General features: G+C 42.7%; 2 protein-coding genes across 3 annotated transcripts in view; one reads left to right on the top strand and one right to left on the bottom strand.

Annotated features, from left to right (window-relative positions):
* Window positions 1-16,665, top strand: part of pcdh12 (protocadherin 12) — a 159,661-nt gene that overhangs the window by 63,410 nt on the left and 79,586 nt on the right. The gene's annotated exons all lie outside the window — the stretch shown is intronic.
* LOC111967561 (gamma-aminobutyric acid receptor subunit alpha-2) overlaps window positions 1-16,665 on the bottom strand; it is a 64,488-nt gene that overhangs the window by 5,610 nt on the left and 42,213 nt on the right. Inside the window, exon 10 of one of the 2 annotated variants that reach the window (XM_070444790.1) lies at window positions 6,527-6,670. In XM_070444790.1, the coding sequence (XP_070300891.1) occupies window positions 6,527-6,670 (144 nt within the window). Of the gene's footprint in view, window positions 1-5,889; window positions 6,671-16,665 lie in introns of those variants that run through there. The other variant, XM_023992665.2, reaches the window with a different exon arrangement.

Below are 16,665 nucleotides of genomic sequence, written 5' to 3'. Positions count from 1 at the left end.
TTCTCCTTTGCCAAGAAAATCCATCCACCTAGGTGTGGTATATCAAGAAGCTGATAAAACTGCACGATCATTACACAGGTGCACCTTGTGCTGGGAAAAATAAAAGGCCACTCTAAAATGTGCAGTTTTGTCACACAACACAATTCCACAGATGTCTCAAGTTTTGAGGGATTATGCAATTGGTATGCTGACTGCAGGAATGTCCACCAGTGCTGTTGCCAGAGAATGTAATGTTAATTTCTCTACCATAAGCCGACTCCAATATTGTTTTATAGAATTTGGTAGTACGTCCAACCGGCCTCACAACCGCAGACCATGTGTATGGCGTCGTGTGGGCGAGTGGTTTGCTGATGTCATCGTTGTGAACAATGTGCCCCATGGTGGCGGTGGGGTTATGGTCTGAGCAGGCATAAGCTAAGGACAACCAACACAATTGCATATTATCGATGGGAATTTGAATGCTCAGAGATACCGTGACGAGATCCTGAGGTCCATTTTGAGGCCCATTTCTTTTAAGGTATCGGTGACCAACAGATGCATATCTGTATACCCAGTCATGTGAAATCCATAGATCAGGGCCTAAGGAATTTAGTTCAATTTACTGATTTCCTCATATGAACTGTAGCTCAGTTAAATCTTAGAAATTGTTGCATGTTGCTTTTACATTTCTGTTCAGTGTAATTCCTCCATGACATCCCGATCAATGGAGAAGCAGTGGAGAGAAATCAAAAGACCCAAATGTATAATTAATTAATGGAATACTTTATTCAGATATTCTCTGTCTTTTTAGTTTGCCGCTACGGAAAGAATTACAATTGGAGTTTGTAGAAAATAGAAGCTGTGGGTATGTTCCTTATACCGTCATATTCAAATACGTGAAAAAGATATTGGGGGTCAAAATTATTCCAAATTACCAGACCATTTGGAAAATGAGGGTAAAAAATATGTAATTTTTTGTTGTTGATTCTACGTCAATATATAACAATAGCTTATGGACAGTTAAGTACATTGAATACTGACGGCCCCATTGCATCTTCCACATCACTTTTTAAGTCAAACAATCCAGAGACTGTAGAATGGCAGTGTCATACAGACTATGGCGGTGAGACTACTCAAGTGAACACATGACCATACAGTCTAAACTACTGTATAGTCGTATATATAAATATGAATAAATTCATTAACGCTGGTGCTTCTCAGCAGAGTATATTGGCACCCCCCTACAACACAACGTCAAACACTCGCATGCACCATCTTCCAAAGCACAAATACATTCCATATTTACACAATGTTGTGACAATTTCATCCGTCTTTTTTATTTTTATTGCTTTGACATTTCGTCAGATGAACCGTGATGCGGCGTCCTTATAAAAGCTAATATAATCTGAACAGCACATTACTCATTCTACCCCCGTATCCAATCTGATGAGTAAAACTGTTGGTCAACTGCAATGGTGCCAAGATCCCTTCTTTGGCCCTCAAGTCATGTTGCTGTAGCTAACACTGAGCATCGCATCCACACACTCATCCCAACATTTCTCAAGCAACTTGAACTGGTACAGAGGCTACACTGAGAAGTCTTCTTTTCACCTGTCTGCATGAATGACATTTCATTTGACAGATCACGACAGGCAAACGAATCAAAAATAATAACAGTAAACTTGGATTCCCGTGAGATATGACTTTTCAGACAAAGTTCTCAAATGATATGATATCAGCCTTTTAGATTGATATTGGATTAGACTAGAGGTGATGACTGAGAGAGGAGTGCCACATTGTATCACATTTCACATAACACTCTTTCCCGAATGTGTGCGTTCCACACCATTATGTGGTTGTGTTGTTTTAGGAAGGTTTTTATAACACAATTTAGGGGTAATTTGTCAGACAAACTAAATAGCAAAACAATTGAAATTGTTGTCTACAGCACCAATTTTGGCAATTGTAGAAGTATTCATGGAAATGTTCACTTCAATAGTTAATAATATATGCACAAATCTCTTGAGACACAGGTGATTTGTGAAGACTTCATTTGACGTATAATGTCTATGCACAACATCTAACTTTTGAAAAAAATTGTAACTGCAAGGTGAATAACAAACATACAGTATGTAAACATGAAATGTTGCATGTCAACATCTGTAAAGATCTGATGGACGCATTCATAGCTAGTGCCCTAAGTTTTCCCTGACCACGTGACCATGAAAGACTCCGGGCCCTATACAGTACATAACCATTGAAACAGTTGATGGTGAGCAAAATGGTAGAAGATGTACATTATTTAACACATAAACTTAGGAAACATATACATGATATAACTTCATATAAATGTAAACAATTGTTATAATAATGTGTAGACACGGGTGCAAATTTGTTTTGAAGCACTTGTGGGTGTTGTTGTCCATAGGGTCTTTGATCAACACCCAATTACCTATGAAATATCGCTTAATTGATCTGAGGATTTAGAACAGGCTAGCACCATTGTAGCAATCAAACAACACATCCTATTGATGCCACCTCATACAAAGCCTGTTCATGACAAAATAAGTTCCATTCATTTCTGGGTGCTCAATAATCTTCATCAACAAGGTCAGTGTGACAGTGTACATAACTAACATAGATGTTAGTTAGATATAGATGTTAGTTAGCTAACATAGATGCACTAACATAGACTAACATTTCTCTCTCTCGCAAACACGCCTGTAATTTTTTGTGTCTGTGAGGGGAAAATGTATATAACCAAGGTACTGAATGATGGTAGATAAAGTGAATGCTACCCTCATAACAAATCAAAATAAACTGCCAATAAGCTGTGCCTAAACTTTTACTTTTCAAAAGATGTCATGTGTAGTAGGGCCTTGATTTTCGGCTTTTTTTTGTTGGCACTTTGCATTCATCAATATTTCCAGCATTATCCACTAGGTTTCCTGCAGGTAGAAAATCATAGGAAATGTTATTTAATTGACACAAGCTGTCTCCAATCAGTCAGTCAATGTCTGGTTGTGCGTGTGTGTATGGTAGGGGGGATCGCCTAAGTCAGGGGAGGCGTAGCTCTGCGAATCTTAATCTCACAAAGTCTATTATTTGCCAGCGAATACTATTTGTAGATCCGTGATTATACACCTCACTTTGCTCAAGCTGATCCTCTCCAACGGATTCAGAAGTTGTAGCTAAACCTTTGTTAATTAGGGGCAGTTAAAGGGGAGAGTCAATGAAACCAGACATGGAAGTATACTGTAGCACCGACCGGGACTCAAACCTCAGTGAATGAAAAGCATGTACATGTGCAACACATTTTAATGCTCTGATACATAATATCTGCCTTCTGATATACATGTATAATCGTAAAAGAATCTGCAGGAACACCCCACCCCCTCGAGCTTCCCAATGGTTCCGTCATGAACACCACTTCATGCTTGTAGTAACTTTTGAATGTGGGTCAAAAGGGAAATGAAAGTATTATCAGAGTTTTTTTTACAAGAGTCCTTGCTAGAAAGCGGGAGCGACACCGGTAGACTGTGTCCTTCGCTCTCACCTGCTGAACACCTGCCCTCACCGTTCTTAACAGAACTGCGGGCAAACAGTGCCAGACAGGCAGGTGGCGAAGGACACTGTCTACCGTTGCCCCCACCTCTCTCTAGCACAGCAGAGGACAGGAGGCTAGGGCGACACCGTGTGCTAGCTAACCAGCTAGCTTGCTAGAAAGCGACACTATGTGCTAGCTAACACACTGTGTCGCTCCCGCCTGCTGTGTACCGACGAAAACCGTGCCCGTCAGGCGTGGGGAAGGACACTGTCTACTGGTCATCCCCGCCTCCTGCTAGCACAGCAGATGGGAGGCTAGGGTGACACCGTATACTAGCTAGCTTAATATTTAGCGACACCTTGTGCAGCTAGCTTGCTAGTTAGCTAGCACACAGTGTCGCCCCTACCTCCCACCTGCTGTATACCGGAGTCCTCCTTAGGACTAGCTGGCTAAGCTAGCACACAATGCTCTTCGCTCCGGCCTGCTGAACACCTGCCCTCGCCGTCGTTAACAGAACTGCGGGAAAACAGCCCTTCTTCTGGGGTTTATCGGCGGCTGGCATCCAACATTATTGTGCATTAATGCATACTGTACTGTAGCTCCTCCGCCTTCCGCATGTCCTAACTTAAAAATTGACGAATAGAAGTAAAAAGGGGAAAATGGCACCTGCCTCCAATGTAGAATGGACAATCATCGAAATATAATTTTAACAACTTGAAACATCCTTACACAGTGATGAGCAGAACAGAGAGAGGACAGTGAAACACCAACTACGTCATACAGAAGTGTGGTGAGCTTTCAGCACCTGACGGCAGCAGTGGCATCACCCGGGGAGGTGGGTGTGTGGGTGCTGCACAGAAGTATGAATGACAAGCTACATACGGTGTCCTCAGAAAGTATTCGAACCACTTAACTTTTTCCACATTTTGTTACGCTAAAGCCTTATTCTAAAATGTATTAAATAATTAATTTTCCTCATTAATCTATACACAATACCCCAAAATTACAAAAACATTTGTTTTTTAGAAATGTTTGCAAATGTATAAAAAAGAAAACTGAAATATCACATTTACAGAAGTATTCAGACCCTTTACTCAGTACTTTGTTGAAGCACCTTAGGCAGCGACTACAGCCTTGAGTCTTCTTGGGTACGACGCTACAAGATTGGAAACCCTGTATTTGGGGAGTTTCTCCCATTCTTCTCTGCAGATCCTCTCAAGGTTGGATGGGGAGCGTTGCTGCACAGCTATTTTCTGGTCTCTCCAGAGATATTCGATCGGTTTCAAGTCCGGTCTCTGGCTGGGCCACTCAAGGACATTCAGAGACTTGTCCTGAAGCCACTCCTGCTTGTCTAGCTTGTGTGTTTAGGGTTGTTGTCCTGTTGGAAGGTGAACTTTTGCCCCAGTCTGAGGTCCTGGGCACTCTTGGAGCAGGTTTTCATCAAGGATCTCTCTGTACTTTGCTCCGTTCATCTTTCCCACGATCCTGACTAGTCTCCCAGTCCCTGCCGCTGAAAAACATCCCCATAGCATGGTGCTGCCACCACCATGTGTCACATGGTAAATAGACAGGTGTGCCTTTATAGACAGGTGTGCCTTTCCAAATCATGTCCAATCAATTTAAGAAACAAGAAACATCTCAAGGACGATAAATGGAAACAGGATGTACCTGAGCCTAAATTTCAAATCTCATAGCAAAGGTTCTGAATGCTTATGTAAATAAGGTATTTTTGTTTTTGTTTTTTATAAATTAGCAAAAATTCATAAAAACGTGTTTTTGCTTGGTCAATTTAGGGTATTGTGTGTAGATTGCTGAGGATAAAAAAAAAATGTAATCCATTTTAGAATAAGGCTGTTATGTAACAAAATTCGGAAAAAGTCAAGGGGTCTGAATACTTTCCGAAGGCACTGTACTTAGTCTGAGCCAAATGGCTACACAGGACATCTGAGACGGTGAGATGCGTGGCTGAGGCTACGGACCTGTCCGTGTCTGACTGCCTGTCAGACTTCCCTGTCTGCTACCATGATTCTCCCTCCACTAAGATCATTGATGCTCCCACCCTCCCTCAAATGCTTCAATCATCCCCTTCATCCATTCCATTTTAAGGCTTCACAATGGAAATAAGTCAGACTTTTTTGTGTTATCCCTGTCATGTTTTTAAATGTATGTATTGTGTGTGGGTAAATGTTTTTTTTTACTGGCAAATAAAATCAATTAATAATCAATCATTACACAGTATGGTAAATCAACACACAAAAACCATTGTTTTGCTTATGTTGATATTTTGTTTAACAAAATAATATACTACATTGCAATAAAACATAAGCATTTAAAAAAAAAATCATATTTTTTTGTATTGGCTTGTATAGAAAAAGATAACTTTATACATAATTGAGAAATACTGGTCGCTGAGAAATATTACATACTTAGCCCACAAAAAAAGAAAAAATAAGATGAAATATAAAAAAAATAAGATTTTCTAAAACCTTTTGACTAAAATAAACATCTCGAGGTTCCTTTCATAAACTTCTCAAACATGGAGCCATCAATGGTCAATAAAACATAAGCGCACAAAATAAATGTATTTTTCACTGATTATATCACGAAACGCACAAAAGTCATGATTATACATTTATGCTGTATTTACAAAGGCCAGTTCTTTCCAAAAGCACTGCAGAAAGTGGTGTAGAAAAAACAGGAAAGAGAAGGACACAAAGCAATCCAGGGCTTGTCTGTCTTGTATCAACGAACCAAGAGTTAGCAGATACTAGTCGTATTTGCTAAGTCTTTTAGTCCCGTAATTCGGATATATTACAATGCAGGAGGGAGAGGCCTCTAGGTTGCGGGCACCATATCCTTTATATAAGGTTCTCTGTTTAAGTATGTGGCCCAATAGACTAAGTTGAAGCTGCTAAACAGGACCGGGAACATAATCCTCGAAATCCTATCGATTTTGCTCACACTGTTGAAAGTCTTCTTTGGGTCTGCTTTGCCACCCACCTTGCCAACCGCCATGTTGGGGTCAGCAGCGCCGCCCTTGGCGATGGTGGACAACCCAGAGTCTTTGGTGATGTTGGGTGCATAGTTGGCCAACGCCACCGCGTACGCGTTGTTCTTCTTCATGGCGGAAGCCTTCTCTTTTTTCTGTGGAAAGAGCAAAAGTTAGTAGCTAGCAGGCATCAGTCACTTCCGGCTAGCATGTGTTCCAGACAGTCCTAGATGATGAATGCACCCAGGGGAGGTTCTTAATAATAATTAATGGGATCTGGGATAGGGTAATGCATCAATCTAAATGCAGAGAAGTGGCAGAATGAATGCCAGCCGGGTCTTGGATGTGCTGTCGAGCACCATACTGACAACATTTTAGCAGGGAATTACTATGTGACTAGCCTGGTTGCCGTCTCTGTTCAGCTATTACATTCCACTCCTTGCCACTCCTGTCATTTGCCAATAAGACTGGCCTTTCTGCAATCGTCAAATATGAACATTCTATCATTAACGAGCTCGAGGAGATCAGAGGATTTGATCCTGATTCGATAACCCTCACAGCTGTCATCCAATCACAATGTTCATGCAAGTTAGACTGATAGGCAAACGTTCTAACTTAATTCATACATTTGATTGGAAACCTTCTTACATTGGGCATTCTGATGTTACATTTTATTGTAAACATAAACATTGGGCGAGGAGAGAACAGACGATTCGCCTTTGTTGCATTATTACCACCAGCCAATGTGATCACATCATACCAGAGAAGCTCTCGCCATTCAAACTTCTCTGCCAGTTCATTGTGAACACTATAAAGGTTCTTCTTTCCTCTAATATATATATATTTATTTATTTGAATTGCTCAAAATTAGTGACCAAAACTATATTGCTACTTCTGGGACACTCATTGGGCTAGGCTACTGGTTCAAGAGCTATAAGAGGAATAGAGAGAAGATGGAGAGAGAGAGAGGCCAGTGGAGATGCATGAACTGGCCAAGAAGAGAAAAGTGAAGACCGAGATGTGTAAATTAGAAGTTAATTCATAGGCTGGGCTATTAATCCACCATACGTATGTAAGCTTATATATTGGGTCTAGCCTAAATCTACTACATTGAATGTAGGTGACCACTACCTGTTCTATGCCAGTCAGAGACAAAACAATATTTTTGTCTGACGCACGTTTTGTGCCAATGAATTGAAGTTGAACATCGTCAAATGCGTTAGGTTTCATGACGTGGCCCTCTTTGCATATAGCCAGCACCAACTCTCTCTCTCTCACCACCTCTCTCTTCCCCCTGCACCCAGGCTCTGTTATCCCTCTCTCTATACCGCATGGCCGGGGGGAAGAGAGTCTCCTCAGGAATTTACAACCTGAGGTTCACAGTAGAACAAAGGAACTTCTTCTACCTCACAGAACTTGAGAACTGAACAATATCCATGTTTTGGAGACTGCGTAAACGGTCGGTGGAGAATCCAGCTACGACCGGTTCATTTTGTTTTATGATTGTGACCTCAGGAAAGACAATACAGCCACATTACCATAACTCTGTTTATACAGGAGCCTCCATTCTGAGGCTTGCATCTAATTATTGTATAAAATGAATGAGTAAAGATGAAACTATTTGTGAAATTATGTAATGTGATTTTAAACTGTTTAATGAAAGAGAATCCAATTCCCTTTAAAGTTGAACTAAATCATTGGCCCGCCCCATGAGCACAGACATTGATCTGGCGTCATGGGACAGCCCCTTTCTACTGTTACTAATATAACCCCCACCTGGAGGAATTCCCTTTAGACCAAGCGTACCTCGATTACCGAGAGGGCTAAGGTTTGAGTAGAGACCAAGTGTACCTCGATTACCGAGAGGGCTAAGGTTTGAGTAGAGACTATGCGTACCTCGATTACCGAGAGGACTAAGGTTTGAGTAGAGACCATGCGTACCTTCAGTATAAGCTAAGGTTGTAATGGTTGTTAAACTCTGAGACTATCGATACCGACAGAATAAGAGCAAATCTTCGATACTAATTACTAGTCTGCAGCTAGAATTTATGTCGACTGAATGCGAAGACCGACAACCGCCGAAACATCTATCTATAAGAACATTTCTGAATGTTACTCTGAAGTATCCATTCTAACCAAATAAGAACTTTCCAACAGAAAAGGACGATTCCAACAGAGATCACGATGACACACTGAGCTTAAATACAGTGGGGAGAACAAGTATTTGATACACTGCCGATTTTGCAGGTTTTCCTACTTACAAAGCATGTAGAGGTCTGTAATTTTTATCATAGGTACAGTTCAACTGTGAGAGACGGAATCTAAAACAAAAATCCAGAAAATCACATTGCATGATTTTAAGTAATTAATATGCATTTTATTTATAAAAATTACAGACCTCTACATGCTTTGTAAGTAGGAAAACCTGCAAAATCGGCAGTGTATCAAATACTTGTTCTCCCCACTGTATATATATTGATTGCAATTATTCCCGAATGAGTGAGCGTTCATGTGCAAAGGATGAGCATTTCAATTATTATAATTATCAACTGTGTAGTGTCTTGTCTTTCGCGCCCTTCTCAATCCCTTTGTCTACCAAGCCGCCATACCGGTTTAGCCCACTAGGGCACATCCCCTATCATTTCCTTGTAACCATGCCTACTGTTTGTTTGCTTGTTATGCATTTCTGTGATATTTAGTTAGTTAGTAAATAAATGATTAAGACAATTGATGTATGGATGATTCATAGCAAAGACTGGGTTCATGCAGATAACCAACAATTTACGACATTTGGAATAAGACTAAACGTGAGGTAAAGAAGAATTCATTAATTAGAAGACTAATTGATCAGATGTTAAATATCTGAAAAGTTATATTAGGAAAATTATAACTTTGTAATCTGAAGATTTTCCTTGGTGCCCCGACTTCCTAGTTAATTACATTTGCATGATTAGTTTAATCACGTAATAATAATTACAGAGAATTGATTTGATAAAATAATAGTCTTCACTTTAATAATGCCAAAGACACGACACAGGTCATGGAAGAACTGGGACATTTTCAGCTTACAGGAATTGTGTATAGATCCTTGCAACATGGGGCTGTGCATTATCATGCTGAAACATGAGGTGATGGCGGCGGATGAATGGCATGACAATGGGCCTCAGGATCTCGTCACGGTATCTCTGTGCATTCAAATTGTTATCGCTAAAATGCAATTGTGTTCGTTGTCCGTAGCTTATGGCTGCCCATAGCTTAACTCACCATTCATCCGTGAATAGCACACTTCTCCAGCATGCCAGTGGCCATCACAGGTGAGCATTTGCCCACTGAAGTCGGTTACGACGCTGAACTGCTGTCAGTTCAAGACCCTGGTGAGGACGACGAGCACGCAGATGAGCTTCCCTGAGACAGTTTCTGACAGTTTGTCCAGACATTTTTCGGTTGGCAAACCCACAGTTTCATCAGCTGTCCGGGTGGCTGGTCTCAGACGATCCCGCAGGTGAAGAAGCCGGATGTGGAGGTCCTGGGCTGGTGTGGTTACATGGGGTCTGCGGTTGTGAGGCCGATTGGACGTACTGCCAGATTCTCTAAAACAACGCTGGAGGCGGCTTATGGTAGAGACATTAATATTAAATTCTCTGGCAACAGCTCTGGTGGACATTCCTGCAGTCAGCATGCCAATTGCACACCCCCTCAAAACTTGAGACATCTGTGGCAATGTGTTGTGTGATGAAACTGCACATTAAAGAGTGGCCTTTTATTGTCCCCAGCACAAGGTGCACCTGTGCAATGATCATGCTGTTTAACCAGCTTCTTGATATGCCACACCTGTCAGGTGGATGGATTATCTTGGCAAAGGAGAAATGTTCACTAACAGGGATGTGCATATTTTTTAGGGCTGTCCCCAATAACAACACAAATCTTGGTTGAAATGTTTAACTTATTTTTACATATATAGACAGACACACCCTATGTGTTTGAATAAAACCAACTACATATACACTGAGCTTGTTTGATGCTTGAAGCACACTGTTTGATGAAATAATTAAGACACAAATGACTCAAGAAAGAGCCCGATGTCGCAGCCGGCCGTGACCGGTAGACCCATGCGGCGGCGCACAATTGACCCAGCATCGTCCGGGTTAGGGGAGGGTTTGGCCGGCCAGGATGTCCTTGTCCCATCGCACTCTAGCAACTCCTGTGGCGGGCTGGGCACATGCATGCTTACACGGTCGCCAGGTGTACAGTGTTTCCTCCGACACGTTGTTGCGGCTGGCTTCTGGGTTAAGCGAGCATTGTGTCAAGAAGCAATGTGGCTTGGCATGGTTGCGTTTCGGAGGACGTACGGCTCTTGACCTTCGCCTCTCCCGAGTCCGTACGGGAGTTGCAGTGATGGGACAAGACTGTAACTACCAATTGGATATCATGAAAATTGGGGAGAATAAGGGGTAAAAAATAAGAGCCCAATGGTCACACTGTGTTTACAAAAATTACAGCAAGTGCCTGTGTGGCATGTTGTCTCGATCTCCACCCTACTGCAGCGAAAAGGCCCCACAGCACAGCAAGTGTTTTATTGCGCTGTCTGCGATGAAGCTGCAACATAATTTCATCCATTTAGTTTCTTACTTGTTTCTGACTGAAAAACCAAAATCCCTAATTTGTTTAGGGAAAACATTCCCTATTCCCCCAACCCTTGCTCTCTCTACGTGAAACATTGTACGCATGTGACCAATAGGGCCTGACCTATAGCATATGATATTCACATCAATAAATTGGTTATGACAAACTAGCCTATATATTGAAATATAGGACAAAGGTGCTCTTGGGCCTACAGCTCAATGGTGGTTATACTGGTTATACAAGGATACCATACAAAGCCTACTAATGATAACGACATTACTTATTGGTATAATGATGATCATAATAATAATTGTAATAATGACAAAATAAGGAGATCAAGAAAAAGTAGGGTATAGGGTTGGTGGGTTGCTTGAGGGTTGGTGCTCACGGAATCAGCAAGCTATTAAACACTCAGACAGGCAACAGAAGCAAGATCTGCCTTATTTCTGTAGATATATATGGATGATTTATAAGTCCAGGCACATTTAACAGTTAGGCTATTGATTACAGACCTTATTAAGCTCCTCAATTTTCTTAGGCTAAGCCCTATTCGCATGGGACTAGTATTACTAGAGAACGTTGGTTATGTATTTATTACCCCAGACGTCCGTTAATCCAAGAGGACGATTCGGACGGGATTCGTTTTTTTACAAACAGCCTCCTATAATTCTTTCTACGGAAGCCTGGAGGTTTTTTTCTAGCCGTGAAAATATTTTAGTCCAGGCGATAGCAGGGCTACACGGATAACTTGAATTTGGTTCCCAGGTTTCTAAACCATACCATCCATCTTTGGTATCGTGTAGCCATAATATTTGAATTGAGGAAGTGTGATCATAATCATTAGGATATTTTAGCAATCCGTAGTATACGTCCCAAATGCCTCCCAACCTTCAGATGTGAGCTAAACAGTGCACTTGCATTTGAGATGCGTTTTAAGGCTATTGATGCGCAAGTGTATGCTGTTTGCAATCTATAAACAGCAAGGGGTTACATTAAATAGGCGCAACATTTTTTACTGATGCATTTGGCAATATTCAATTCACAACCACAAAATATATGAACAAAAACGTTCACTGTGAAAGTTGATACATCTAGGCCCTTCATAGGCTATGCGCAGCACTTCGTTCAATTTATCGAATCAGTTATTGTTTTCTTGCTCAAACCATGTGCATCACCTCTCAAACTCCAATATTTCTCTCAAAACACATGGATGTCGATTCGCACGGTACTAGTATTATCAGAGGATCTTGGAGTTCGCCCCCAAAAATTTAGGTTATTCTGCCTGTAATTGTTACTCTCCTGCCATGTACAAATGACCGACATGGCAGATTCGGACGTGACTAAAATGACAGACGTGGTGTTTTGAGCTTGTGCACATAATTGCATTACCTGACCACCCCCACTAAATCAAATCCCGCCCGAATAGGGGTTAAAGCACGGGCTGTTCCCTCGTCTCTACTGCTGTTGCCTCTGTCACATTGTTGCCTCAATCCCAATATACTGGTTAATTTTGCTATTATGCACATAGCAACAGGGAAAGGCGCCAATTCTACGGCGCACGGAAGACTATGTTTCAGAACCACGGACAGCGACCGTATCCAACGCGGGATAAAGCGTATTTGTTAAAAAATAATATTAGATTTATTAGTGTTGCACCATTATTTTTTACATAATACAACCATATACAATTTCAGTATCACATGTTTTAGAGTGATGACAGTGCCATCCCCGTGGCCTCCGCAATGGATTAGTCCACTGAGACAGGTGCGAATCAGACAGGCGTCTTGGGCACCATAAAAAAAAATAATAATAATTGCGACTGCTCAACTAAAGAAATCTCGGTTGACCAACAGCCTATCGACCGGTGGACTAAATACGGTCAGCCCTAATTTGTTTACATCCCTTTTAGTGAGCAATGCTCCTTTGCCAAGATAACCCATCCATCTGACAGGTGTGGCATATCAAGAATCTGATTAAACCGCATTATCATTACACAGGTGCACCTTGTGTTCGGGACAATAAAAGGCCAATCTAAAATGTGCAGTTTTGTCACACAACACAATGCCACATATGTCGCAAGTTTAGAGGAAGCGTCCAATTGGCATGCTGACTTGCAGGAATGTACACCAGAGCTGTTGCCAGATATTTTAACATTCATTTTTCTACCATAAGTCACCTCCAACCCTGAGTGGCACAGCGGTCTAAGGCACTGCATCTCAGTGCTAGAGGCATCACTACAGACCCTGGTTTGATTCCAGGCTGTATCTCAACCGGCCGTGATTGGGAGTCCCATAGGGCGGCTCACAATTGGCCCAGCATCGTCCGGGTTAGGGTTTGGCCGGGGTAGGCTGTTATTGTCAATAAGAATGTGTTCTTAACTGACTTGCCTAGTTAAATAAAGCTTAAATAAAAAAAAAGTTGTGAGCCAACCGGCCTCACAACTACAGACCACATGTACAGTTGAAGTTGGAAGTTTACATACTCTTTAGCCAAATACATTTAAACTCAGTTTTTCACAATCCCTGACATTTAATCCCAGTAAAAATTCCCTGTCTTAGGTCAGTTAGGATCACCAATTTATTTTAAGAATGTGAAATGTCAGAATAATAGTAGAGAGAATGATTTATTTCAGCTTTCATTTCTTTCATCACATTCCCAGTGGGTCAGAAGTTTACATACCCTCAATTAGTATTTAGTAGCAATGCCTTTAAATTGTTTAACTTGGGTCAAATGTTTCGGGTAGCCTTCCACTAGCTTCCCACAATAAGTTGGATGAATTTTGGCCCATTCCTCCTGACAGAGCTGGTGTAACTGAATCAGGTTTGTAGGCCTCCTTATTCGCACATGCTTCTTCAGTTCTGCCCACAAATTTTCTATGGGATTGAGGTCAGGGCTTTGTGATGGCCACTCCAATACCTTGACTTTATTGTCCTTAAGCCATTTTGCCACAACTTTGGAAGTATGCTTCGGGTCATTGTCCATTTGGAAGACCCATTTGCGACCAAGCTTTATCTTTCTGACTGATGTCTTGAGATATTGGTTCAATATATCCACATAATTTTGCCAGCTCATGATGCCATCTATTTTGTGAAGTGCACCAGTCCCTCCTGCAGCAAAGCACTCCCACAACATGATGCTGCCACCCCTGTGCTTCATGGTTGGGATGGTGTTCTTCGGCTTGCAAGCCTCCCCCTTTTTCCTCCAAACATAACGATGGTCATTATGGTCAAACAGTTCTATTTTTGTTTCATCAGACCGGAGGACATTTCTCCAAAAAGTATGATCTTTGTCCCCATGTGTAGTTGCAAACCGTAGTCTGGCTTTTTTTATGGCGGTTTTGGAGCAGTGGCTTCTTCCTTGCTGAGTGGCCTTTCAGATTGAGTCTATATAGGACTCGTTTTACTGTGGATATAGATACTTTTGTACCCGTTTCCTCCAGCATCTTCACAAGGTCCTTTGCTGTTGTTCTGGGATTGATTTGCACTTTTCACACCAAAGTACGTTAATCTCTAGGAGACAGAAAACATCTCCTTCCTGAGCGGTATGACGGCTGCGTGGTCCCATGGTGTTTATACTTGCGTACTATTGTTTGTGCAGATGAATGTGGTACCTTCAGGCGTTTGGAAATTGCTCCCAAGGATGAACCAGACTTGTGGAGGTCTACCATTTTTTTTGCTGAGGCTAGGTTGATTTCTTTTGATTTTCCCATGATGTCAAGCAGAGGGGGACTGAGTTTGAAGGTAGGCCTTGAAATACATCCACAGTGAATTATAAGTGAAATAATCTGTCTGTAAACAATTGTTGGAAAAATTACTTGTGTCCTGCACAAAGTAGATGTCCTAACCGAATTGCCAAAACTATAGTTTGTTAACAAGAAATGTGTGGAGTGGTTGAAAAACGAGTTTTAATGACTCCAACCTAAGTGTGTGTAAACTTCCAACTTCAACTGTATGGTGTTGTGTGGGCGAGCGGTTTGTTGATGTCGACGTTGTGAACAGAGTGCCCCATGGTGGCGTTGGGGCAGGCATAAGCTACGGACAACAAACAGAATTGCATTTTATCGATGGCAATTTGAATGCACAACAATACCGTGATGAGATCCTGAGGCCCATTTTTTTGTTGTTATCTGTGACCAACAGATGCATATTGTCACGACTTCCGCCGAAGTCAGCTCCTCTCCTTATTCGGGCGGCGTTCGGCGGTCAACGTCACCGGCTTTCTAGCCATCGCGCTCCATTTTTCATTTTCCATTTGTTTTGTCTTGTTCCCTGCACACCTGGTTTTCATTCCCAATCACACTACATATATTTATTCCTCTGTTCCCCCTTATGTCTTTGCGTGAAATTGTTTGTGTGTTACGTGTTTTTGTACGCACTAGGCTAGCGTTGGTTTTTCCTTGTTATTACACAAAGCTTGTTTGTATAGCTATACATTTGATGTTTTGTGACTGTTTTGCGTGTTTTACACTTTGCCTTGATGGCTGGAGGTTTTTGACGCAGCTGCGTCCGTCTGTATCTCTCTCCTGCCGAAATAAAGTGTGCGCCTGTTCACAATTCTCTGCTCTCCTGCACCTGACTTCACCACAAGTACGCACAAGCCCAAGAATTTCACACCCACCATGGAGTCAGCAGGAGCAGGTACCCCGGTCAGAGGAGTCGAGGAGCACGTGGCAATGCTGCATCATCTCGGTGCCATGATGGATCACGTTGTCCAGACCATGGACTGCTGGGAGAGACAGGAAGTCTCGACCGCCTCGACCAGCGCAACCGGGGTTACCTCTACCCGTCCCGTCCGGATCCAGTTCCAGTGGGATGCATCTCTCCCTTTCCAGGGAGTATGATTGGACGGCAGCATAGTGCAAGGGGTTCCTTTTACAACTGGACTTATACCTGGCCACCGTTCGGGAAGGGAGAGAGTGTCCGCCCTCGTCTCATGCCTCTCAGGGAGAGCTCTGGAGTGGGCAAACGCCATATGGGGAGAAGGAGACACGGCGTTGGACCACTTCGAGGAGTTCACCCGCCGCTTCCCGGGCCATCTTTGACCATCCGCCCGAAGGAAGAGCGGCGGGGGAACGGCTCTTCCATTTGAGGCAGGGGACGAGGAGCGCACAGGTGTTCGCGCTGGAATTCCGGACCTTGGCCGCCGGACCAGGATGAAACGAAAAGGGCCCTCATCGACCACTATCGATGCAGCCTGTGCGAGGATGTCCGACGGGAGTTGGCCTGCAGGGATGCCACCATCATCTTTGACCAACTGGGTGATCTGTCCATCCGGTTGGATAACCTGCAGGTCACCCGTGGACATCCAGAGGGGGCTCTGTCAGTTCCATCTTCCAGCACTCCCGCTCCGGTGCCCATGGACCTGGGAGAGGCTGCGCGTAGGAAGGCTGGAGGAGGGGCCTTCACGTGCACCATCTGTGGCCGCAGAGGGCACACTGCCAGTCGGTGCCGGGTTGGTCCCTCTCGGATTCGAGGCAGCAGGCAGGGCACTCTGGTGTCACCCCAGGTGAGTCTGCACCACTCTCATC

The sequence above is a fragment of the Salvelinus sp. IW2-2015 genome, linkage group LG8 (assembly GCF_002910315.2).
Source record: "Salvelinus sp. IW2-2015 linkage group LG8, ASM291031v2, whole genome shotgun sequence".
In the NCBI taxonomy this organism is placed as follows: Eukaryota; Metazoa; Chordata; class Actinopteri; order Salmoniformes; family Salmonidae; genus Salvelinus; species Salvelinus sp. IW2-2015.
Note: the sequence above shows the minus strand (reverse complement) of the source record. Positions and strands in the feature narration are given on the sequence as shown.